Below are 24,265 nucleotides of genomic sequence, written 5' to 3'. Positions count from 1 at the left end.
AAAGCTTTTCAAGAAGTTGGTTCCTTATTAATACCTTTAAATTTTTTATTTTATGCAGAGGAAATGGAAGAAGAATTGGAGACTACAAGTATTTTAGACTTGACAGAAAAGCAAAGACATCAGCTTAAACACAGGGAGATATTTCTATCACGCCAATATGAGTCACTTCCTGCCACTCATATCAGGTATGAAAGTGTACTTCATTGGAAAAATGTTTATTTATACTGTATTAAGCTTATTTTGTTTAGATAGAAATAATAAAGAAATCTTTTCAATTTAAGAACCCAAATGCTCATTTTGTCATTCTGATGTGTAAAAAGCTCAATGGGGAGTAAATGAAAGCAGGAAAGATTGGAGGTACTCATCAGATGAAGCAGCAATATGGAGGGAGAAACTGTTAACTTTTCAGATTAATGACCTGTGGTGAACTACGTATACCTGTCTGGACTCGCCCCCCTCCCCCGCTGACTGTTCTTGTGGCTCCTCCCACAGACCCTGGTATAAAGGCGATTGGGGCCTAAACCCTGCCCTCAGTCTCCAGGATGTAGCATGGTGGTCAATTGCTGCTTGTTCTTTTTTCCAGTCAATTAAAAGCCGATATCTTGCCTCACGTCTCAAAGAGTTATTTATGGTACATCATGACCCTTCAGAATAACTTTACAAAACTAGTAAACAAGTGTATTTTAGGTTGAAGAGGAAGTGAAAGTGTGGAGGCAACTAAAGGAAAGAGAGGTTGTATTTTGCAGATAGTGGTAGTATCAGGTAAGTGAGGGTGATAAAACCTTGTTAATTACAGATGTGAATGGATGAGATGTAAATAGAATTAGATAAATGAGGAATGCGAGAGAGAAAAAAAGTCATCAAGGTGTGATACAGAAAACAACACACGCAAAATGCTGAAAAAACTCACTAAGTCAGGCAGCATCTGTGGAAGGAATAAATAATTCTGACCTCTGCCCCATTACTTTCCAGTCTTGATGCCCTTCCATAGAGGCTGTCTGACTTGCTGAGTTCCACCAGCGTTTGTGTGTGCTGCTCAAGATTTCCAGAATCTCGTGTTAATGATACAGAACAGTTCTGTTCTTTTTCCTGTAGTCACGGCCTGACCCTGCTGAATATTTTCAACATTTTCTGTTATATTTTGCATATTCCTGTAGTTATTTTCTCTCCCTCCCCTTTTCACCCACCTCATTCCATTTGTATTTCCTCTGAATCAATAATTTATTATTAATTAGCTTCTACCCTCTATCAACTGACTTTTGGGATCATTCAGTCTCCCTTAATCTCTACCCTATCGCATATATTCCTTCTGTCTTCTCTGTTGCCTGTCTTCCTCTGCAACTTACAGCATATGAAAGGAGTTTGTATGTCCTCCCCAAATTGCACGTAGGTTTCCTCTGGGTGCTTTGGTTTCCTCCAACATTCCAAAACCCCACTGGTTAATTGGTTCATTGGTCATTGGAAGTTCTCCTGTGATTAGGCTAGAGTTAAATAGGTAGCTTGTTGGTCCGGAAGAGGCTGCTCTGTGCTGTATCTCTAAATAAAATCAAATAAGATAAAAAAATACAGTTACAGCCTATTGATACAGAAACAGATCACTTAAACCATGAATGTTTTTTTATAATGCTGAATGAAGTCCATAGGGACACATTACTATTTTTAAAGATGCTGTACGTATGCTGTTGACAACAAGCTGATTTGCTTGAATACCTTATTAAAAAATTGCATGCAGTTCCTATATATTTTGAACAACACAGATGCTCCTAAATTCTCACTCTTCAAGCTGTCCAACTCAAACCTAGCTCTTCTACTTACTCCTATTATTTCTTTGCCTGTGATCTCCAGTGATGCTGTGCTTCCTCACAATGTACAGAAACCACAAGCCATATATTTGGGCTTGAAGCTTAATCTTTCCAATATTTCCTTGTCTTTCCACTTTATATTAAGTTAAAAAACTATTTTGAAGTCTTTGCCATGCATTTCCCTGAACAAAACTACCTTTCTCAGTTATACCAGGTAAGTGGTTTGTATGTCTCTTCCTCATTTTTTTGCCGATTGTTTGAACTGAAGGAGAATACAGATAAATAATGATTTGACTCTTCATGGAATACAGCACGGAAAGGTTCTCTTCAACCCACTCGGTCCATATCTACCATCACCATGCGTTTAAATGAATTGTGTGTTCATCCCAATTGCACTTTAGGGGCGATTTACCCAATTAACTTAACTAGAATGAATGTCTATGGAATGTCAAAGGAAAACTGGATGAAACTAATCACATGGAAAATGTCCAAAGTCCACACGGACATTACTTGTAGCATCAGAGATTGCACTCTAGTTTCTGACGCTACAAGTAATGTTATATCTATTTAAACTGCTTTGGTGGTGTTTGTCATATATTTAAAAAAATCACCAGTGGTGTTTGTCACATTAAAAAAAATTCTAATTACAGTTAAAGGTGTGTGAATTTGGTAGATCTCACATTATGTTGTAAAGATCATCTGCTATTAAAATAACCTGATGACATCCAGCCTTTGTCATGCACCTATTAAACCTGGTAAATGCAATACCTTTTTTTTCACTCAAACATTTCCAAGTTATTCCAGTGATATTAATTCATTCATTTAGAGGTGCTTCAGCACAACGAAAGAAAGCAAAAGGCAGTTAATTGGTACTCATATTTGCCGTCCAATATAATGTAATATGTTTTTGTAAAAATTACAACTGGAACATTTCAATGTATTCTGTCAACTTTTAGGACTATTTCATCAGCAGCAACTTGTGTTGTTGCCAGTGTACAACAAATCTGTGCAGAAGTTATTTGTGGAAATTAATGGCAGAAGTTTGCATAGTTCTAGTAACTTGTCTAAATAGTTTCTAGAAATACAAAAATAATTTTCCAGCAACTATGGAAACATTTTGTTTTTTGATACACCTATACAGTTTCTTTAACATAGCTTCCATTGAGTATAAGAGATTCAAAATCTTGCATCCTTGTGGTTACACCTGTATTTGTCAATACCATTGAATTATCATCATTGCAGTTTTCCTTTGTCCTCAGAATCTTTCAGTAAATAATTTCAAAACTTAGAGTAATACATAGAAAATGCTGGAGGAACTCAGCAAGTCAGGCAGCATCTGTGGAATTGAATAAAAAGTCAACATTTCGGGCCAAGACCCTTCTTCAGGACACAGTCAATCAATATAGGTATATCAGTCAATGGAGATATTTTATTAGATGCAGTGGAGGGACTTGCGTCTATCATCATTGGCATCTGATTGGCCTTTGGAAAATGTACCCTTAAGCTATTAGAACAAAATAAATGAGAAGTTGTTTTCTCTGAATAGAGTAAACTAGGTATCCTTCAAACTCTATTTTTTAATTTTTTCATTTTTCATATTTGAATATCCACATCTCCATTGAAATCAGTAATGATGGATTTTCCTAACATTGCAAGCAATGTGCAGAAGATAGAATTTGTTGAGAAGTTATCTGGAAGTTGAGCCCATTTTTCCATATTCGGATTAGTTTTCCAAAACAGTGAAGCCTTTAAGTTACAGTTTACCACAAATCATAAATAGCTTAATAGTTAACATAGCTATACTGTATTTCTTAGACAGTTCTGATAGATGTTTCCAATGAGGTCTTGTGCTGTTAACCCAAGATGGTAAATTTAGTATCATAGTGTACATTCTTGCTTTGTGCAAGTGTCTTAAAATAATTTTTGATGAATGCAGCCACTAGACTCATAATTATTAGTCATATAAAATGTACAGAATTGCAGCGTTGATCAAATATTTCTGACACCAGAGGATAACATGACTTCTGGCAATCTCACATTTATATTGAAGTTGTATGATAGATTTCATTGAAGATATGTGGTTAATTTGTGACCATGTAATAAACTTAAAGGGGGACATTAAGGAAATGTAGCATAAATTTCACAAGTTATACTGAATTATTTTCCTTTCAATATGTAGTGATGTAATATTACTCCTGAACAAAATGAGATTTTTTTTCTTATAGGCAACCTTTACTTTTAATATGCAATTTGTTGTCTCCCTGAATCTGTATAGCTTCATAAAATCATAAAGAATCATAAAAAATTACAGTACAGAAAGGAAATTATTTGGTCTAATGTTTCTTCTTGGTATAGGTAAGGGGCTAGTTGAAGTAATTCTACTTCCCATATCAAGATGCACTGTTTGGTAGATTATGGTTCTTCAAGTATATGTCTGAGTACTGAACTTTGATAAGATTTTTGACTCAAACACATTTTTTAGCTATTAACTTTGTTTGCCACAGATGTTTAGGGTGAATCATGATGAATGGTCTCTGCATGAAATATCAACTGTTTATTCCCCTTCCACAGATGCTGCATTATCTGCTGAGTATTTTGTGTGTGTTGCCCAGATTTGTCTAACCTGTCCTTGTAGTCCATGTAACTCCCTTAATCCAGGGAACATCCTGGTATACAAGTTTAAGGGTAACACGAAGGGGAACTTCTTTACTCAGAGAGTGGTAGCTGTGTGGAATGAGCTTCCAGTAGAAGTGGTAGAGGCAGGTTTGATTTCATTTAAATAAAAAATTGGATTGGTATATGGACAGGAAAGGAATGGAGGGTTATGGGCTGAGTGCAGGTAGGTGGGACTAGGTGAGAGTAAGCGTTCGGCACGGACTAGAAGAGCTGAGATGGCCTGTTTCTGTGCTGTAATTGTTATATGGTTATATAGGTGTAAATATATAAATCCCCAAACGTCTTTAAGCTTAGGTGGTAAGTGATACAGTCTTATGATGGTATGTAAGAAAGTTCTGTTCAGTTCAATCCACAAAATTGAGGTAAGAGAGATATATGTAATCCAAATAAACAGATGTCTTCGAATTTCCCGTTGTCCTCCGAATCCTCACATGAAATATCACCAACAGTAGCTTATCACAAAGGAGACCATCTTCAAGGGAACCACCACCCAGGCAAGGGTCGACACACCGGTAGATTCCACAAGGTTACCCTAATCACACACAACGTGATAGCCATTTATCCAGTTCCACGACATACGAAATAACTTCAACAGTGATTTCCCACAGGGATGTCTGTCTTCAGTGAACCACCACACCCAGACAAAGGGTAACACACATGTGGTATTCACAAAGGTTTTCCCTCACCAGAGAACCCACTGCTGTGGATTAACTATGTGACAATCACACTTTTGTATCCGAATGGAAAAAAACTCACCCTCACAGGCTACTTAGAGAGTCCAAACAGTGATCTCTTTGTCACTATATTTCTTCTGTTTCAAACCTTACTCTCCTCTCCTCTCTCTCTCTCTACAAACTTCTTCTAGTTGCAGCAAACTTGTGAGAGCCATGTATCAATACTCTGGCTCGATCTCAACTCACCCCTTTTGGGCCACTGAAAGTTTTAAACCAGTGACCGACTCACTGGTGTCTTCCATTGACCAAATCCATCTTGACTCTCACTGTGTGTGTCTGTGTGTCCTTGTATATTTAAAACAAGCTACAGGAAAAATGTGAACATTCATTGTCCATAAAAGAACTCCACCTCTCTCACCATATTAACCAGCAACTCTGCAGTCAGCAGAGATCTGACAATGTCTAAAAGTCAGTCTCATTTCCTCAGCATTTTAAAGTGACAGTCCACAGAAAAAAATGAACCTTAGGGGTATTTAACAAGTAGTAGAAGTATATTTTAAAAAAGAAGTATTAAATTTGTGAATTGTCCAGGACGTCACCATTAGTCACATTGGTTGCCGGCACCATCTTGTCTTGATAACTTGCTCCAATTGCTCTCCATTCCTCACGGCACCTAGTTCTGCCTATCCCTACAAGTCCCTGCCTTCCTTCGTCTCTTAATTCAGTCTATCCTTACTGTGCACTCCCAGTCCTGAGGCAGTTTCAACCCAAAATGTCGACCTTCGCAAATGCTTTCTGACCTGCTGAGTTCCTCCAATAGTTTGTTTTCTGCTTCAACAGCAACTTTATTTGTAGCCTTTCCAATTCTTTGGATTGGGTCATTGGTTAATTGGGGCAGTCACTTATTTGGGACAGCCCAAAGAGCAAAATCGAATCGAGGAAGTAATCAGGACTCCCATTGTTTATTTTGGATACCATGCTGCTTAATTGTGACAGGTGACTGTTGCAGGTCTCTAGTGTCAGTCACATACACTGCATGTTGCTGTTAGACAATGCATCACCCTTAGAGTAACCAGTTTAAAATATCATCAGTTGCTTGTTCAAAAAGTGGTGATTTTTGTCACTGACAGTTTGCAAGAAATAAGCAGTAAGACAATGCAGAACTGCTTGCTCACAGTGGTTCAAGAATTTGGGCTTGGAGATGCCAGAAACAGTCTAGAGTGAAAATGAAATTAGTTAATTACTTCAAATTAGGAACTATAAAGAATTTGAAGATATTGGCAATCGTCTTGAACGATACAATGGAAATAAAGATTTGGAAGACGCAGTCATCAAAATCATTGTCTGAAGGCAGCCTATTATCTGCACTGGGTATCTGTGCTGATTTGTTCAGTCAAAAGAACACAAGTGTTCCCTGGATGAATTCCTCTGATACTAACTGTCAGTAACTAAAACATAGTTTTATAGTACTGTAGTAGTATTAGTACAGTCGTGTCCTAATTTGTTCTGTAATTCACATAAGTACATAATTTGTTACTCAGTTAAGCAGGAGTTTGTTTTTATACGTATTGAACTATTTACATGAAACTTTGGCAAACTGGAGCAGCCACTTAATTGAGCCAAAATGTATTGTTCCACTGTGTCCCATTTAAGCAGAATTACTGTATTATCTCAAGCTAATCTTGTGTCCTTTCTTCTCAAACTCTTTGAGTCCATATTTTCCTATGCTCATCATTCTTCACTGGAAGGCACTGGCAATATGGTGGAAGTTCCATATGTCAATGGTCATGAAATTTGCGAAGTTACCAATACTAGAGCTAAGGTTCTTGGGAATCTGAAAGGTCTGAAGGTAGATAAGTCACCTGGACCAGGTGGTGTCCACCCCAGGATTCTGAAAGAGATGGCTGAAGAGATTGTGGAGGCATTAGAAAAGATCTTTCAAGAATCACTAGATGCTGGAATGGTTTCGGAGGACTGGAAAATTGCAGATGTATTTCCACTCTTCAAAAGGAAGAGAGGCAGAAGGAAAGAAGTTATAGGCCAGTTAGTTTGACCTGAGTGGTTGGGAAGATATTGGAGTTAATTGTTAAGGATCAGTTCTCAGGGAGTTGGAAGCAGTTGGTAAAATAGGCTGCAGTCAGCAAGGGAAAATTTTGCCTGACAGAGTTGTTGGAATTCTTTAAACAAATAATAAACAGGATTGACAAAGGAGAATCAGTTGATGTTGGGTACTTGGATTTTCAGAAGGCCATTGACAAGATGTCACACATAATGAGCTGCAAGCCCATGGTATTACAGGAAAGATTCTAGCATGAATAAAGCAGTGGCTGATTGGCAGGAGGCAGAGAGTGGGACTAAAGGGGGCCTTTTCTGGTAGGTTTCTGATAACTAGTGGTGTTCCACGGGTCTGTGTTGAGACCGATTCTTTTTACGTTATATTTAAAATAGGTGGAGGGGCAGATAGTTTTAAGGAACTAAAGAGGCTACTAAAGGACTTGGTCAGATTAGAAGAATGGGCAAAGAAATCAGCCAAAGAAATGGCAGATTGAATATGGTGTCAGAAAGTGTATGGTCCTGCACGTCGGTGGTGAAGAAAGCAAATACAATGTTACCATTAATATCAAGAGGATTAGCAATCTTGAGACTTTATAAACACTGGTGAGGCCTCACTTGGAGTATTGGTGAGCAGTTTTGGGCTCCTTATCTTGGAAAGTATGTGCTGAACCTGGAGAGAATTTAAAGGATGCTCACAAAAGTGATTCCAGCTTGTCATGTGATGAATGCTCAATAGCTCGGGGCCTGTATTCAGTAGAACTCAGAAGAATGAGGTGTGCCCCCATTGAAACCTATGGCGGGAGAGTCTTAAGACCAGAGGACACAGCCTCAAAATAGAGGGGTGTCCTCTAAGGATGGAGGTGAGAAGAAATTTCTTTAGCCAGAGAGTGGTGAATCTGTGGAATTATTTGCCACAAGCTGCTGTGGAGGCCAAATCTTTATGTATATTTAAGGCAGGGATTGATAGATTCCTGATTGGTCAGTGTGTGAAGGGATTCAGGGAGAAGGCCTGAGTCTGAGATCGAGTGGAAAATGGATCGGCCATGATGAAATGGCAGAGCAGACTTGATGGGCCAAATGGTTTTATTTGGCATCTGTCCTTGTCTCCAGTACCTCTTGTAGACATGTGATATTGTGCTTCTGGCTTATTATTTGGCACCTTGCTGCCACTCTTTAACATATTTGACCTACTCTCAGGAGTTCTGTTACTTGCCTCTCCTGCTTTAAAAACTTCTTTAGAATATAACTTCTTGACCTTGGATACGGCCAAGTCTTTTACTATTATCGTCTGTTTTCTCAGAATGATCTGTCTTTTCATTGTTACCGTCAGGAAGGAGGTACAGCAGCCTGAATTTTATTTTCTATTAATATATAAAATATTATGTATTGTACTTCTGCCGCAAAGTTAACACATTTCATGACATGTTGGTGATATTAATTCTGATTCTTGGGCATTTATTCAGTTAAACTAAAAGTTTGACAAGATGGAAAAAAAAGCAGCTTTTAACAGAATTCTGCAAAGTTTGCTGTTGATTCTTTTTCAAGGCTTTCACAGCTAGCTGCGGGACAGGGTAGATTTGGAAGAAACCCTATTCTAGGATGATCCTGTGTTATGTGGCAATAGTTGGAAGTAGCAGAAGCTCACAGTAAATTGTAAAAAATAAAAGGCAGGCAGCAACAGGAGTGACAAAGTTTAAAAAAAAGGTGTGTAAGCATAAGCACTTAATCTATAGATTTCTCACAAGAGTATGCAAGATCTATGAGAGAAATGGGCTAAGAAGCACTCTTGCACAAGTAAACTCAAGGAAAAAATACATGGTTCTGTTGCAAAAAAATATGTTTAAATCCAATATAAATAAGAAAAATTGAAACTGGTCAGCACTGGGTTTTATCCATCATGATTAGGTTTCAAAGTACAGAAGCATAATGTTTGGAACTAAAGGCCAGTTCAAACTAATTTGAATTGTAGAATTACAGGCTTTAAAAATGTAACAAATGGGCAAGTGCTACAAATGCCCAAAATTCTAAAATGCCACTGCCTACTGCTGACATTAATTTGAAATTTTAGTGGAATATTTAAGATTAATGAGACATGTCACTATTAATGTCAAATTGTTATGTTTTAAGATGCAGTTTCTGGTTCAATGTGGCACAAAACTGCAATTAACAATTGAGGTCATTTGAGAAAACAATTTCACAATGGGTTTCATGAATTACAAAGCATTGACTAGAACTCACAGTTGTGATGTTCAGACATAGAACAATAAATTTTGTATAGGGTTTCATTACAGCAATGAAATAATCTGTTTTTCATGTATTGCTTGAAGTACAAATATTGGTTAGGGAACTGAAGGAGAGATTTGTCCTTGAATAGCTTTATCTGCAGAGCTTGCATCTCTATCATTTAGCTTTTCATCCCAAATGTGTCACATAATTTGAACATAGAACAGGGATCATTACAACATAGTACAAGCTATTTTGCCAACCTTTTAACTTATTCTAAGATTAATCTAATCATTCTCTTCTGCATAATCCTCCAATTTTCTATCATTTATGTGTCTAAGAGTTTTATAAATGGCCCTAAAGTATTTGCCTCTACCATCACCCCTGGCAAAGTGTTTCACATACCCATCACTCTCTGCATAAAGAACTTAACTCTAACGTCTCCCCTATACTTTCTTCCAGTCGCCTTATCATTATGCCCCTTTATATTAGCCATCTTTCCCCTGGAGAAAAGTCTCTGACTCCCCACTGTATCTATACCTCTCATTATTCTTACACCACCTATCCGGTCACCTCTCATCCTCTCTTGCTCCAAAAAGAAAAGCCCTAGTTTGTTCAACCTGCATGCTCTCTAGTCCCTGCAGCATCTTCATAAATCTTCTCTGAGCTCTCTAAAGCTTCCCCATCCTTCCTATAATGAGACAAACAGAACTGAACACAATTTTCCAGGTCGTTTTATACAGCTGCAGCATTACTCGTGGCTCTTGAACTCAATAACCCACCTAATGAAGACCAATACACCATATGACTTATTAACAACTTCATCATCTTATGTGGCACTTTTGGTGGATCTGTGGCCATGGACTCCAAGATCCCTCTGTTCTTTCAATTTGCCAAGAATCCTGACATTAACTTTGAATTCTATCTTCAAAATTAACCCTTCAAAATGAATCACTTCGTAGTTTTCTAAGTTGAACTCTATCTGTCACTTCTCAGGCCAGCTCTTCAGCCTGTCAGTGTCATGTTGCAACCTTCGACAACCCTCCACACTATTCATAATTCCACCAACCTTTGTATATATAATATGCAAGCTTACTAACCCAGCCTTCCACATCCTCATCCAAGCCATTTAGAAAAATTACAAAGTCCAGAGGTCCAGCATTTCGTGTGTTGTCCAGAGCAGACCTTTGTGAAACAGGCACTGGTCATTGATCCCCAGGCAGAATATCCTCCATCTACTACCACCCTCTGCTTTCTATGGGCTAGAACTTGTGTATCCACACAGCTAAGGTTCCCAGCCTCCTAATTTTCTGAATAGGCTTGCCACGGGGAACCTTATCGAATGCCTTATTAAAATCCATATACACCACATCCATTACTCTATCTTCATCAATATGCTGTGTCACATTCACAAAGGACTCAGTCAGGCTTGTGAGGCACATCCTGACCCTCACAAAGCCATACTTACTATCCTTAATCAGACTATGCTTCTCCAATTCTCATAAATCATGTCTGTAAGAATCCTCTCCAATAACTTGCTCACCTCTGAAGTAGGGCTCACTGGTCTAAAATTCATAGGATTGTCCCTACTCACTTTCTTAAACAAATCTGGAACTACTGTAACCTATGAGGATGCAAAGATCCTTGCCAAAGGCATGGCAATTTTTTCCTTTGCTTTCCATAGTAACCTGGGGCATAACCCATCTAGCCCTGGGGATTTATCTATCCTAATGTTTACAAAGATTCAGACACATCCTCTGTCTTAACATCAACATGTTCTAGCATACTAGCTTGCTTTATGCTATCTTCAAACTTAAATGTTTCTCTCACTGGTGAAGCATGTTATTCATGAGGGATCACTCCTACCACCTCCAACTCCTGATTCATGTTTCCTCTTCTATCCTGGATTGGTTCTATCCTTGCCCTGGCCATTCTTCTGTTCTTCACGTATGTGTAGAACACCTTGGAATTTTCCTTAATCATACTTGCCAAGGCCTTCTCATGCCCCTTTCTAGCTCCCCTAAGTTCATTCTTCAGCTCCTCCCATACTACCTTGTAACTCTCTAGAGCCCTCCCTGATCCTTGCTTTCTAAACCTTAAATAAGCTTCTTTCTTCCTTTGATGAGATGTTTCACATCTTGTATTATTCATGAATCCTTCACCTTCCTCCATCCTTTCCCTGTTTCAATGGGATAAACCTATCCAGAAGCTCCAGCCTATTGAGAACCTCCAGTTCTGTGGTGCAGTATTCCATTACTACTGCTCTGAAGTGTCACCTGAATTGTGCAGTGAAGTTTGAACTAAGAATTATTTGACTGAGGAGAAAGTGCTTCATTGAGCCAAAGCTTATGAATCACTGGTTCTGCTTTTGATCTTGGTTGGTTTTGTTCCCTTCAACAGTCAGACATAATATTGGGTCCAGCATTTTTGAGCTAGGGGAAGAGTTTTGGTCTGCTATCCAGTAAGGATTGCACGAGAAAGTACTGCACATACATGACTGAAGACAGATTATTCTGAGTTATGTTAACTTTGCTTTTTTTTTGGCTTGAAAAGACTTGAAAAGTAGGAACTCTGGAACCAAACTAACAGTTTATTCAACATAGGCAAACCATGGCAGATGATGAAAATTGGTAATATAAACAGAATGTTCTGCAAACTTTCATATGATCACATTGTGTCTGTGGAAAAAGAAACTGTTAACTCTTCAGGTCAATGTAAGAAAGAACAGCGGGAGTAGGCCGTCTGGCTCATCAAGCCTGCTCCACCATTCCATAAGATCATGACTGATCTGACCATGGTCTCAGCTCCACCAACCTGCTTTTTCCCCAGAGTCCTGAATTCAGCATAGAGAGTTCAAAGAGCTGGGTAACACACACAAAATGCTAGAGGAACTCTGCAGGCCAGGCAAATCTATGGAAAAAGAGTAAACAGTTGATATTTCGGGCCAAGACCTTTCTTCAGGACTGGACAGAAAAGATGAAATCAGAGTACGAAGATGGGGTAGGAAGAAATACAAGACAGTAGGAGATGGGTGAAACTTGGTGGGGGGGGGGGTGGTGTTGAAGTAAAGAGCTGGAAAGTTGATTGGTAATGAGATTGGACTGGAGAAGGGGGAATCTGATAGGAGAGCACAGAAGGCTGTGGAAGAAAGGGAAGGGGAGGAGGATGAGAGGGAGGTGATAGGCAGGTAAGGTGAGAAGATAAGGAGAGAGAGGGAAATGGAAATGGGGATATGGTGGGGTGGGCATTACCAGAAGTTTGAGAAATCTATGTTTATGCCATCAGGTTGCACGCTACACTGGCAGAACACAAGGTTTTGCTGCTCCAACCTGAGTGTGACCTCATTGTGGCAGTAGAGGAGGCCACGGACTGACATGTTGGAATGGAAATAGGAAGTGGAATTAAAATGGGTGGCCACTGGGAGATGCTGCTGGGACAGAGTGTAGGTGCTCGGCGAAGTGGTCTCCTACAATGGGTCTCACCAATATACAGGAGGCCTCAGTAGGAACACCGGATGCAGCAGATGACCCCAATAGACTTGCAGGTGAAGAGTTGCTTCACCTGGAAGGACTGTTTGGGGCGCTAAATGGTAGTGAGGGAGGAGGTCTAGGGGCAGGTGTAGTACTTGTTCTGCTTTCAAGGATTAGTGCCAGGAGGGAGATCAGTGGACAAGGGAGTCATATAGGGAGCGATTCCTGTGGAGAGCAGAAAGTGGGGGAGAGGGAATGGTGTGCACGGTAGTGGGATCCCATTGGAGATTGCAGAATTTACATAGAATTATGTGCTGGTGCAGTGGCAGGTGGGGCGGTAGGTGAGCGCAAGAGGAAACCTATCCCTGCTGGGGTGATGTCAGATGTGTGTGAAATGGAAGAGATGTGGTTGAGCACAAGGCGTTAATGGTGGAGGAAAGGAAGATTTCTCCTTTGAGGAAGGAGGACATCTCCTTCATTCTGGAGTGAAAAGCCTAATCCTGAGAGCAGATGCAGTGGAGACAGAGAAATTGAGAGACGGGGATTTTTACAAGTATTAAGTTAAAGAGCAAGACCTCCAGGATTATGATCTCAGGATTACTACCCATGCCACAGGCTAGTGAGGCCAGAACTAGGAAGATTATACAGTTTAAATTGTGGCTAAGAAGTTGGTGTTGGAGGGAGGGCAAAAGATTTTTGGATCATTGGGCTCTCTTCCAGGGAAGGTGGGAGCTGTACAGAGGAATGGTTTGTACCTGAACTGGAGGGGGTGTAATATCCTAGAGGGAAGACTTGTTAATGTTGCAGGGTGGGGTTTAAACCAGAAGTGCAAGGGAAAGGGAACCAGAGTGCCAGAACAGTTAGTGGAGAGGTTGTGGAGGCAGATGTTGGTAAGACTTCAGACAAAGTTAGGAATCAAAAGGTTGAGCATGGTGTGACTAGTGTCCTGAGCTGTCTGTATTTCAATGCAACAGGTACCATAGAAAAGGCAGATAATAGTGCTGAAGATAAGGTAGCTTATTTACAGAGGCAATATGTAGTGAGGAGAGGCTGTAGATAAGGCAAAATTGCAGTCAGCAGGATGAGTTGCAAAGTAAAAGGTAGACAAGATTGAAAAGGATGAATACAGGACTGAAGGTGCTGTATTTGAATGCACGCACCATACAAAATAAGGTAGATGAACTTGTAGCACAGTTACAGATTGACAAGTATGAATTTGTAGGCATCACTGAATCATGGCAGAAAGAAGTTTATAGCTGGGAGCTTAATGTCCATGTCTACACATTGTATCAAAACGACAGGCGGAGGAGGCAGTGTTGATCTGCTGGTTAAAAATGAAATCAAATCATTAGAGGTGACATAGGGTCAGAAGGTGTTGAATCCTTGTGGATAAAGCTAAGGAACTGCTGATGGGAGTTGTATTCAGACCCCCAAACAGTAGTAAGGATGTGGTCTACAAATTACAACAGGAGATAGAATGCATATCACAGGGGCAACATTACGATAGTCATGTGGGATTTCAATGTGCAGGTAGATGGTAAAACCAGGTTGGTGCTGGATTACAGGAGGAAGAATTTCTAGAGTGCCTGCGAGATGGCTTTTCAGAGCAGCTCATGGTTGAGCCCGCTAGGGATCAGCTATTCTGGATTGGGTGTTGTGTAATGAACCAGAATTGATTGGAGAGGTTAAGGTAAAAGAACCTTTGGGTAAGTGATTATAATATGATGGAGTTCACCCTGAAATTTGACAAGGTGAAGCTAAAGTCAGATATACAGAGGATTGAGAGAGGAGTTGGCCAGAATTGATTGGAAAAGAACACCGGCAGATATGAGGGCAAAGCAAAAATGGGTAGAATTTTTGGGAGCTATTCAGAAGGCAGTTGATATATATATCCCAAAGAGGAAGAAATATTCCAAAGGCTAACAAGAGAAGTGAAAGCCAGCATAAAAGCCAAATAGAGTGCATATAATAGAGTAAAAATTAGAGCAAAGCTAGAGGATTGGAAGACTTTTAAATCAACAGAAGGCAACTAAAAAAGTCATTAAGGAGGTAAAGATGGAATACAAATTAAGCTAGAAGGTAAGCATTAAAGAGGTTACCAGAAGTTTCTCCAGGTTCTTAAAAGTGTAAAAAAGGGACAGAGTGGATAATGGACGGCTGGAAAGCAATGCTGGAGAGATAGTAATGGGGGAGAACGAAACGGCAGATGAACTGAAGAAGTATTTCACATCAGTCTTCAGTGTGGAAGACACTGGGGGAAGTTCCAGGGATCATGAAGTGTTGGAAGTTAGCATTACTAGAGGGAATGTTCTTGGGGAAATTGAGAGATCGGAAAGTAGATGAATCACCTGGACCAGAGGCTGTACACCCCAGGGTTCTGAAAGAAATGTCTGAAGATATTGTGAGGCATTAGTAATGATCTTTCAAGAATTATTAGATTCTGGAATGGTTCTGGAAGACTGGAAATTTGCAAATGTCACTCCACTTTTCAAGAAGGGAGAGATGGCTATAGAAAGGAAACTATAGGCCTATAGTGGTTGGGAAGAAGATGGAGTCAATTATTAAGCACAAGTTCTCAGGGTAGTTGAAACACATGATTAAATAGGCCTCAAGGAAATCTTGCCTGACCAATCTGTGGTATTCTTTGAAGAAGCAGGATAGGCAAAGGAGAATTGGTTTACATTGTGTACTTGTATTTTCTGAAGTCCTTTGAAAAGGTGCCGTACGTGAGGCTGCTTAACAAGCTTTGAGCCAATGGTATTACAGGAAAGATTCTGACATGGATAAAGCTGTCACAAATTAGAAAATCTGCAGTTGCTGGAAATCCAAGTGTCACACACAAAATGCTTGAGAAACTTAGCAGGCCAGGCAGCATCTATTGAAAAAAGTACAGTTGACGTTTTGGGACATGACCTTGATATCTCGGCCTGAAATATGGATAAAGCTGTGTTGATTGACAGGAGGCAAAGGGTGGGAATAAAGAGAACCTTCTCTGGTTGATTCCCACTGACTAGTGGTGTTCCACAGGGGTCTGTGTTGGGACCAATTCTTTTTATGTTATATATCGGTGATTTGGATGATGGAATTGATGGCTTTGTTGCAGAGTTTGCAAGTGATATGAAGATGGGTGGAGTGGCAGGTAGTTTTCAGGATGTAGAGAGGCTACAGAAGGATTTAGGCAGATTAGGAGAATTGGTAAAGAAATAGATGATGGAATACAGTGTCAGGAAGTGTATGGTCTTGCACTTTGGTAGAGAAAATGAAAAAGTTGACTAATTTCTAAATGGAGAGAACTTACAAAAACTTCAGGTGCAAAGGGACTTGGGAGTCCTTGTGCAGGATTCCCTAAGGTTAATTTGCAGGTTGAGTCTGTGGTAAGGAAGCCAAATGTGATGTTAACATTCATTTCAAGAGAACTAGAATTTAAAAGCAAGGATATAGTGTTGAGACTTTATAAAGCACTGGTGAGGCCTCGCTTGGAGCATCATGTGCAGTTTTAGGCTCCTTATCATAAAAGGATGTGCTGAAACTGGAGAGGGTTCAAAGGAGGTTCATGAAAATGATTCCAAGATTGAATGGCTTATCGTATGAAAAATGTTTGATGGCTCTGGGCCTGTATACTCTAGAATTCAAAAGAATGAGGGGTAACCTAATTGAAACCTATTGAATGGTGCAAGGCCTTGATAGAGTGGATGTGGAGAGGATGTTTTCTATGGTGGGCAAGTCTAAGACTTGAGGACACAGCCTCAGAACAGGTGGGTGTCTTTTTAGATTGTAGATTTCTTTAGCCAGAGAGTGGTGAATCTGTGGAATTCACTGCCACAAGCAGCTGTGGAGGCTAAGTCTTTATGTGTATTTAAGGCAGAGGTTGATAAATTCTTGATTGGTCAGGGCATGGGGGAATGCAGGGAGAAGGTAGGAGATTGAGGATGAGAAGAAAATTTCATAAACTGTGATGAAATGGCAGAGCAGACCGGATGGACTGAATAGCCTAATTCTGCTCCTATATCTTATGGCCTTTAATTCCCCAGCTGTGCTAAGATCCATCAAACAACTTCTTAAATATGTTTATTGAGGTAGCATCTACTGCTTTCCTGGGCAGAGAATTCAACAGATTCACTACTCTGGGGAAAAGCACTTACTCCTCATCTCTATCCTAAATCTATTCCCCTGTTTCTAGTGGCTTTGTTGTCTAGTTCTAGTATCATTTATTAAAGAAAACAAATTTTCCTGCCTCTATCATATCTTAGTCCATGAGCCAGGACCCCAAAATTTGGCCACTGGTACCATCTGGGGGGAATAATAATAGTGATTTTTGGCAAGGTGTACTCCCCTAGTGCTGGAAAATATGTGATAGCACTGTAGCGGTGGTAGCTTTCCGTCATAACAATGGAGAGCACTCTGCATTCTGGATATCATACATTGAAGTGGTAGAGAACGTAGTACTTGAGCTTCTGCGCACCTCTCGTGAGGGGGCTGGGAGTTGCACCTCCACTCTATAAGAACCATGATCCCACGGTGCTTTGCCTATGATAAGATGAATTGTGTCAGGTACCTGTCCCCTTACTTTGCTCAGATGATGAACCTCCCAGAGAAGAATCCTTCTGTGTATGAGGCCTTCAAGACAGGCCAATTCTCAGTGCAGCTGTCAAGTAACAACCCCTTTGGGCAGATCCCTGTGGACCAGGCTATTGAAACCACAGTGAACAAAAACACACAGGGAGGCACATCATGGTTCAGCCTGAATGCTGGAGCTATCAAGCGTTACTACATAACAACTGAGCACTGCAGTGCATTCCTGGGACAGTTAAGGGAGATGGTGTAAGGCAACAAATCAGAGCTCTGTCATGCAGAGCTACAGCGGCCAAGCATCCTGAAAGATGAGGAAGCAGTTTCAGCAGTGGTTAGCCTCACACATGAATGGGTCAACCCATTTGCAGAGAAGCAGGACCTCATTAGCATCTCTACGGCAAAGGCAGCCCCCAAGGACATTTCCTCTGACCTGATGAAGGCATATAGATTTGTGAGCAATGCTATGCAACCTTCAAGGATGAGAGACCAGAGGGAGACCCACCAGCAAAGAAATTCCATGACCCAATGAAAACCAACAAGCTGAAAACATTCAGTGATGTGTGTAAGAAGAGAGAAGTTAAATCAAATGGGAGGAAGATCATCTTGAAAGCAGACAGGTCTTTCTTTGGATGCATCACAGTAATGGCACAAGGGCGCAGTCTACACATGGAGGATATCCTTTCTCATCCCCTTGGACCATTGCCCTGCGCCCTGTCCTCACAGAAGGATTGCTGAGAAAGACAAATAAAGCTACTTTAGCCATAACCTTGGAGAAAAATGTAGCAGTAGAAGAGCAACTCTCAGGAAACTCTGCTACAGTGGTTGATGGAATGAACTTGGTCCAAAGAGCGAAAGGTGGTCATGTTACTTTTAGAGAAGTTGCACAACAATTCTGGGCATGGCTCTGAGGGAAGGCAGTCAGAGTAGCAGAATAGACTTTGTGTTCGACACATACAAGGAGAACTCTATCAAGAATAGTTAAAGATTTATATGGGGTGAAGAGACTGATCATGAGTTGTAAGGTATCACAGGCACACAGATGGTGAGGCAGGGAAGGAGCTTCCTGACCAAAATCAGTAACAGAAATAGTCTCACTAGCTTCATAGTCCCTGAATGAAGGAAGGCAGAGTACAGAGCCTGTATGCCCCCAAAGGATCGACCACCAAGGTCAATGAGCTCAGGTATCACCTTTTCTGTGCGAAAAAAGGTGAAATCGAAAGTCATCAACTCCCACCATGCAAGGACTGCTTAACAAAACATGCAAAGTGAGCCAGCTACCAGGCTGGTATATGGAGAAGATGTTTGGAGAAGGACACACAAGTGCCAAGCCCTGTTGGCAGAGGATGGAAGATGGAGAGAGAAGAGGAGGCTGAACAGATGGTGGTGCACTGGATGGAAGGCCAGCCAGCACCCGATGCCATCCTGGATCTACTGGCCTGAAACTATCCAAAAAAAAGTTTCACTCCCAAGATGTATGTGTATTGCAAATGGCCTCAGGTGTACTAGCATGTGTAGACTGGCAGACTGTGAGAAGCAGGCATCCACCTCAGAGTGTGTGGGAAGCTTAGATGAAGATGTGGAAGACGTGGAAGTCTTAGAAAATTATTATGATTATTAATAGGTTATTGAAAGTATGGAAAGCAGCCTTTGATTAAATATATTTTTACAATCAAATGGGGCTTAGGTTATGGCTGTGTGGAACCCCGCATTTGAATTATTGTACTGTAATTCTATATGCTATGACAAAAGCGTAAGATTATTTTGATTTGATACAACAATATGGAAAGTATCATGACATCGATAAAACTCCAGAAATCTCTCCAAATTAGGTTTTTTATCGTTTGGGTGGTGGGGTAACGTTTTCTACTGTATTGATGTTAATGTGGAATAGATACAAAAAAATGATTACTTATTTCAAATCCTGAATAAATTCTCTACAAATCCATGTGATTATATGTGTCCTAGGGTTTTTATTGACTTTTTCAAAATAAACAACAGACAAATATTTTTCTAAAAATGAAATGATTCACTCTACTGAAATTGGGTGCTGTACTGCAAGTGCCACCAATGACATAGTTTTCAATGCAGAATTTTATAACAACATTTGATGAAAGGTGCTTGAACTCAGCTGTCATTGTGACAAATTTCAATGTTGAGAGATCACTGATGACAAAATAGGTTGAATATATATGTTGTACTTTATATTGGCCACTTTTCAGAAATGCTTATTTTAGGGTAGTGTTATAAAATGCACGATAGCACACATAAAACTACAACTGGTACAATGCTATCACATATTTTCTAACTCTACAGATGTATACCTTGCCAAAAATCACTAGAACATTATTCCCCTCAGATGGTACTGACTAACCATACTGGCTCACGGACTATCTACCCCTTTTATAATTTTCTGTTTCTGTAAGGTCTTCTCATTCTTCTGAATTCTGGTTACTGTAGTCCCCGGAGACATAATCTCGCCTCACAAGTTAACCCCCTCATCTCTAGAATCAACATAGTGAACCTCATCTGCCCTGCCTCCAAAGCCAGTATGTCTTTCCACAAGTAAGGAGACAAGAACTGCATGCAGTTCTCCAGAGGGGACCTCACCAACAGTTGCAGCATATTGCCCCGCTCTTAAATTCAATCCCTTGAACAATGAAACGCACCATTCCATTTGCTTTCTTGATATTCCGTTGCACTTGCAAACCAACCATATATGATAAATGCATAAGCTTTTCCAAGTTCCTCTGCACACCAGTGTACTGCAGTTTATACACCATTTAAGTAATAATATGAACTTCTATTTTCCCTTCTGAAGTGTACGACTTTGCGTTTACCAACAATCTCTCAAAAGGATATAATAGTTATCTCACTATTAAGGATGATTTTCAGTTAAAGGAAAAGTGTGAACTGTAATCAGCAAGACCGACTAAGAAGTGTTTTTCAACAGAGATTTAGTAACCACTGATATTTTAAATGGATCATTTAGCATTCAGTGGTAATGTTGTAGCAGTTCACAAGGGATTAAAATTGTACAGGAGTTTGATTGCAATCTGCATCTTTAGCACAATCTTTAGTCTAACTTTGAGAAGGGGAAGTCAGTGCTCATCCACTGTCTACCTTTAGATAGATGGGTCAGGAATTTAAGTAGAAAATTGTCCATGAGGAGCAACCTAACGTCAAGTTATATAGCATCTGCTGACTAAAGAAACAATGGCAGATTAAATATCGTGAATATTCACCAGATTATAGAAACATTTTGTGCATGTCTTTGGATTTAGATTGCTTGTTTGATTGAAAAAAATTGAATATTTGCTGAACTGAATATATTTCTCCCCTTAGAGGCAAATGCGGTGTTTCACTTTTGAACGAAACAGAAGCAGTGGCCAGCTACTTGGAAAAGGAGGTAATGTATAGATCAGTGTTTTTGGTTTTGGTATGACTGACATTTTGTTAAACGAAAGTCTTCCAGGAATTTCCTGTATGGTGAGGTTTGATCTGAGCTATTTGCTGTCTGCTTCATATAAAGTATCATATCTGCATCTGGAAAATTTGAGACAGCCAAAGCAAATGGTGCAGTACTTAACTCACTATGAGGCAATAATTAGCAAAGCTGTAATTAAGGACCCTGAAGTTTTTCATAATAACACATGTGATAGACTTTATTTTAAAAAACCAAGATGAGGGGTATAGATTTTGTCTAGAAGAACTGCTGAGATATTTAATGCATGTATGCAGAAGAGTTTGCAAAATTTGTTTTTGTAAATTCCATTACAGAAACTTTAAACCCAGAGAGACTATCAGTAAAATGATGCCCAGGATTAAAAAAAATATATAGTTAAAATAAGGTACGTTGGAACTAGTTCTACTGGAGTGGAAATAGTTAAAAGGTGCATCAATATTTTAAAAATTGTGAGATTTTCTTTAGTAAAATGGAAAGAAGTTTTAATTATTTAACCTGTAATGTGTGATAAGGTTTAAATTATTGTTAAAACACTTGAGTGCTTGAGAGAATTATTTTTACTGTGTTTTGATAAAAAATTGAACATAGATTTGAGGCAGAGGAAGGTGCGGGGCTATGGAGAGAGCACGATACTGTGGAATTTTTGCTGGCCCAAGCATGATGGACCAGATGACTTACTCCAATCCACCAAGTGGCTGTTAGGAAAACCAAAGTGTGGGCAAAGCTTGTGGGTCCTGTGCCTTAATTATAAAATCCTGAAGAGCATTACCAATTTTTGTTAACCTCTCTGCACTTTTCTTTCTTGTCTCTGTAATTGTCTTAGCTGGCTTCCTCAATTATCTTTCTTTATTAAATTATATCTGTCACCTATCTGTTAATTTCACTGATCTTTCTTTTTATGTATCTCTGCACTCTTTCAATCTTACTGATACCTTTCCTGTAAGTAGGTAACCAGAACTACGCACAGTACTCCAAACTTGGTATCAGTGATGTCTTGTACATCTTCAGTACAACATTGCAGCACCTGTACACATACTCTGGTTTATGAAGGTCAATATGCCAAAAGCTCTCTTCATGACCCTATCTACTGGTAATACCAATTTCAGGGAATTGTAGATTTTTATTCCCAGATTCCTTTGTTCTATCACACTCCCCAGTGACCTACCTACCGTTCACTGTGTATGTGGTACCTTGATTTGTCCTCCAAAACTGCAACATCTCACACTTGTCTGCATTCAATTCCATCTGCTGTTTCACAGCACTTTTTTTTTCCAGCTGTCCAGATTCCACTGCAAGATTTGACAGTTTTTCTCACTGTTCACTATTCCTTCAATCTTGGTGTCACCTGCAAATTTATTGATCCTGTTTACTACTTTATCATCTGGATCATTGATGTAGATGACAAACAACAGCAACCCAGAACTGATCTCTGTGGCACACCGCTAGTCAAAGGCCTTCATTCAAAGAGAGGCAGCCATCTGCTATCAGTCTGGCTTCTCTCACTGAGCCAATGTTGAATCCAATTTACTGTTCATTCTGAATCCCAAGCAATTGAAACTTCTTGACCAGGCTGTCATGTAGGACTTTGTTTAAAAAAAAATGTGAACAATGTCAACTGTCTTTCCTTCATCAACTTTCCTAGTAATCTCCTCAAAAAACTCTAAGATTGATCAAACATGACCTGCCCCACCCAATGCATGTCAATCAGACTTAGCCACCCTAATTCAATAGGTACATTTAATGTCAGAGGAATGTATACAGTAAACATCCTGAAAATCTTTTTCTTTGCAGACATCCACGAAAACAGAGGAGTGCCCTAAAGAATGAAAACTGTTAAATATTAGAACCCTAACCCCCCCCCCCAACTTCCCCTCACTGCAGCAAGGCAATGACAGCCCCCTCACCCCCACCAGCATAATCATCAGCACCCTCCAATGAGCACTCAAGCGTGCAGCAAAGCATCAATAAAGACACAGATTTGCAATACCCCAAAAAGTACTCGTTCACCCGATAATTCAACATACCACAGACTCTCTCTCCCCCAATAAGGGAAGAAGAGGTGTCCCTGTTTCACAGTGAGAGGGGAGACATAACACACTGATTTACAATGTTAAAAGTCTGCTGCGTGGCTTTCTCTGAACTCTGTGTCCGGTGAGTTTGCACTAAAAAGGCGCAGCTCTCAATGCACACAACCCCCGGCAGCTAACCTGCTGTTCCCGATGTTCCGTGTCCTCCCACGATGCTTCAATCGGGGCACCGGCCTAGAATCAGCACGTCCCCAGAGCCACAACATCCTGGAACCCTGAAGGCGCTCTCGCCTTCCAGGCCACGTCCTTAGGATATCAAAAAGTGACCGGGCGTGAGGCCCTGAGAGCGGATCCCATTGCCACAAAGAACCCAAGTCAGGGTTTTAAAGAGAACCGCTCACAACCCCCCCCCCAAGACACCCTAAAAAGGGACTAAAGACATATCAAAGATGGAAGTAAAGCTGTTTCCAAAATTGCAAGCAAAGGAGTCGCCAGTTAGCACCATCTTAACTTTGCCCCACCTCTTGAAATTCACTTCAAAACAGCAAACACCTCCTGTTCTGTAATCTGTATATTGTCCATGGCCTCATTACAGACTTGCCTCGGTTCCATAGACTCTGTCTATTTCCCAAGTAAATACAAATGCAAAAAATCCATTTAACATCTCCCCCATCTTTTTCAGCTCTATGTGTAGATACCACCGTGATCTCCCAGTGGACCAATTTTGTCTTATTTTATCTTATAATATATCTGTAGAATGAAGAGCATTTAGTGGCTCTAAGTCTATGTCTGTACTCAACAGAATTCAAAAGAATGAGGGGTGACCTCATTGAACCCTATTGAGTGTTGAAAAGCCTGGATGTGGAGAGGATGTTTCCTCTAGTGGGGGAGTCTAAGACCAAGGAACACAGAGAGAGGCAGAGGTTGATAGCTTCTTGATTGGTTAGGGTATGAAGGGATATGGGTATAAGGTAGGAGATTGGGGCTGAGAGGGAAAATGGGTCAGCTATGATAAAATGGTGGAGTAGACATGATTGGCCAAATGGCCTAATTCTGCTCCTATATCATATGGTCTTGTGGTCTAAGCCCTTGGGATTCTTCTGTATTTTTTCTTCCAGAGAAACTTATGCCTTTTAGCCTTCCTGATTTCTCCCTTAAGTCTTCTCTGGTACTTCAGATGCTCATGACGCGCCTCATTTGTTTGTTTCTCCCCTTACCTGCTATGCACCCCCTTATTTTTGACTAGGGCTTCAGTACCCCTCAAAAACCATGGTTCCCTAAGCCTGTTACCTCTCCCTCTTAT

At 40.2% G+C, this 24,265-nt stretch overlaps 1 protein-coding gene across 5 annotated transcripts in view; it reads left to right on the top strand.

Moving 5' to 3' along the window:
* Positions 1 to 24,265, top strand: part of mta3 (metastasis associated 1 family, member 3) — a 192,208-nt gene that overhangs the window by 33,999 nt on the left and 133,944 nt on the right. For all 5 annotated transcript variants that reach the window (XM_059985759.1, XM_059985758.1, XM_059985761.1 and 2 more), the window contains exons 4-5: positions 59 to 185; positions 20,815 to 20,878. In XM_059985759.1, the coding sequence (XP_059841742.1) occupies positions 59 to 185; positions 20,815 to 20,878 (191 nt within the window). The remainder of the gene's footprint in view (positions 1 to 58; positions 186 to 20,814; positions 20,879 to 24,265) is intronic.

This window comes from Hypanus sabinus, chromosome 12 (genome assembly GCF_030144855.1).
Source record: "Hypanus sabinus isolate sHypSab1 chromosome 12, sHypSab1.hap1, whole genome shotgun sequence".
Taxonomy (NCBI): Eukaryota; Metazoa; Chordata; class Chondrichthyes; order Myliobatiformes; family Dasyatidae; genus Hypanus; species Hypanus sabinus.
Note: the sequence above shows the minus strand (reverse complement) of the source record. Positions and strands in the feature narration are given on the sequence as shown.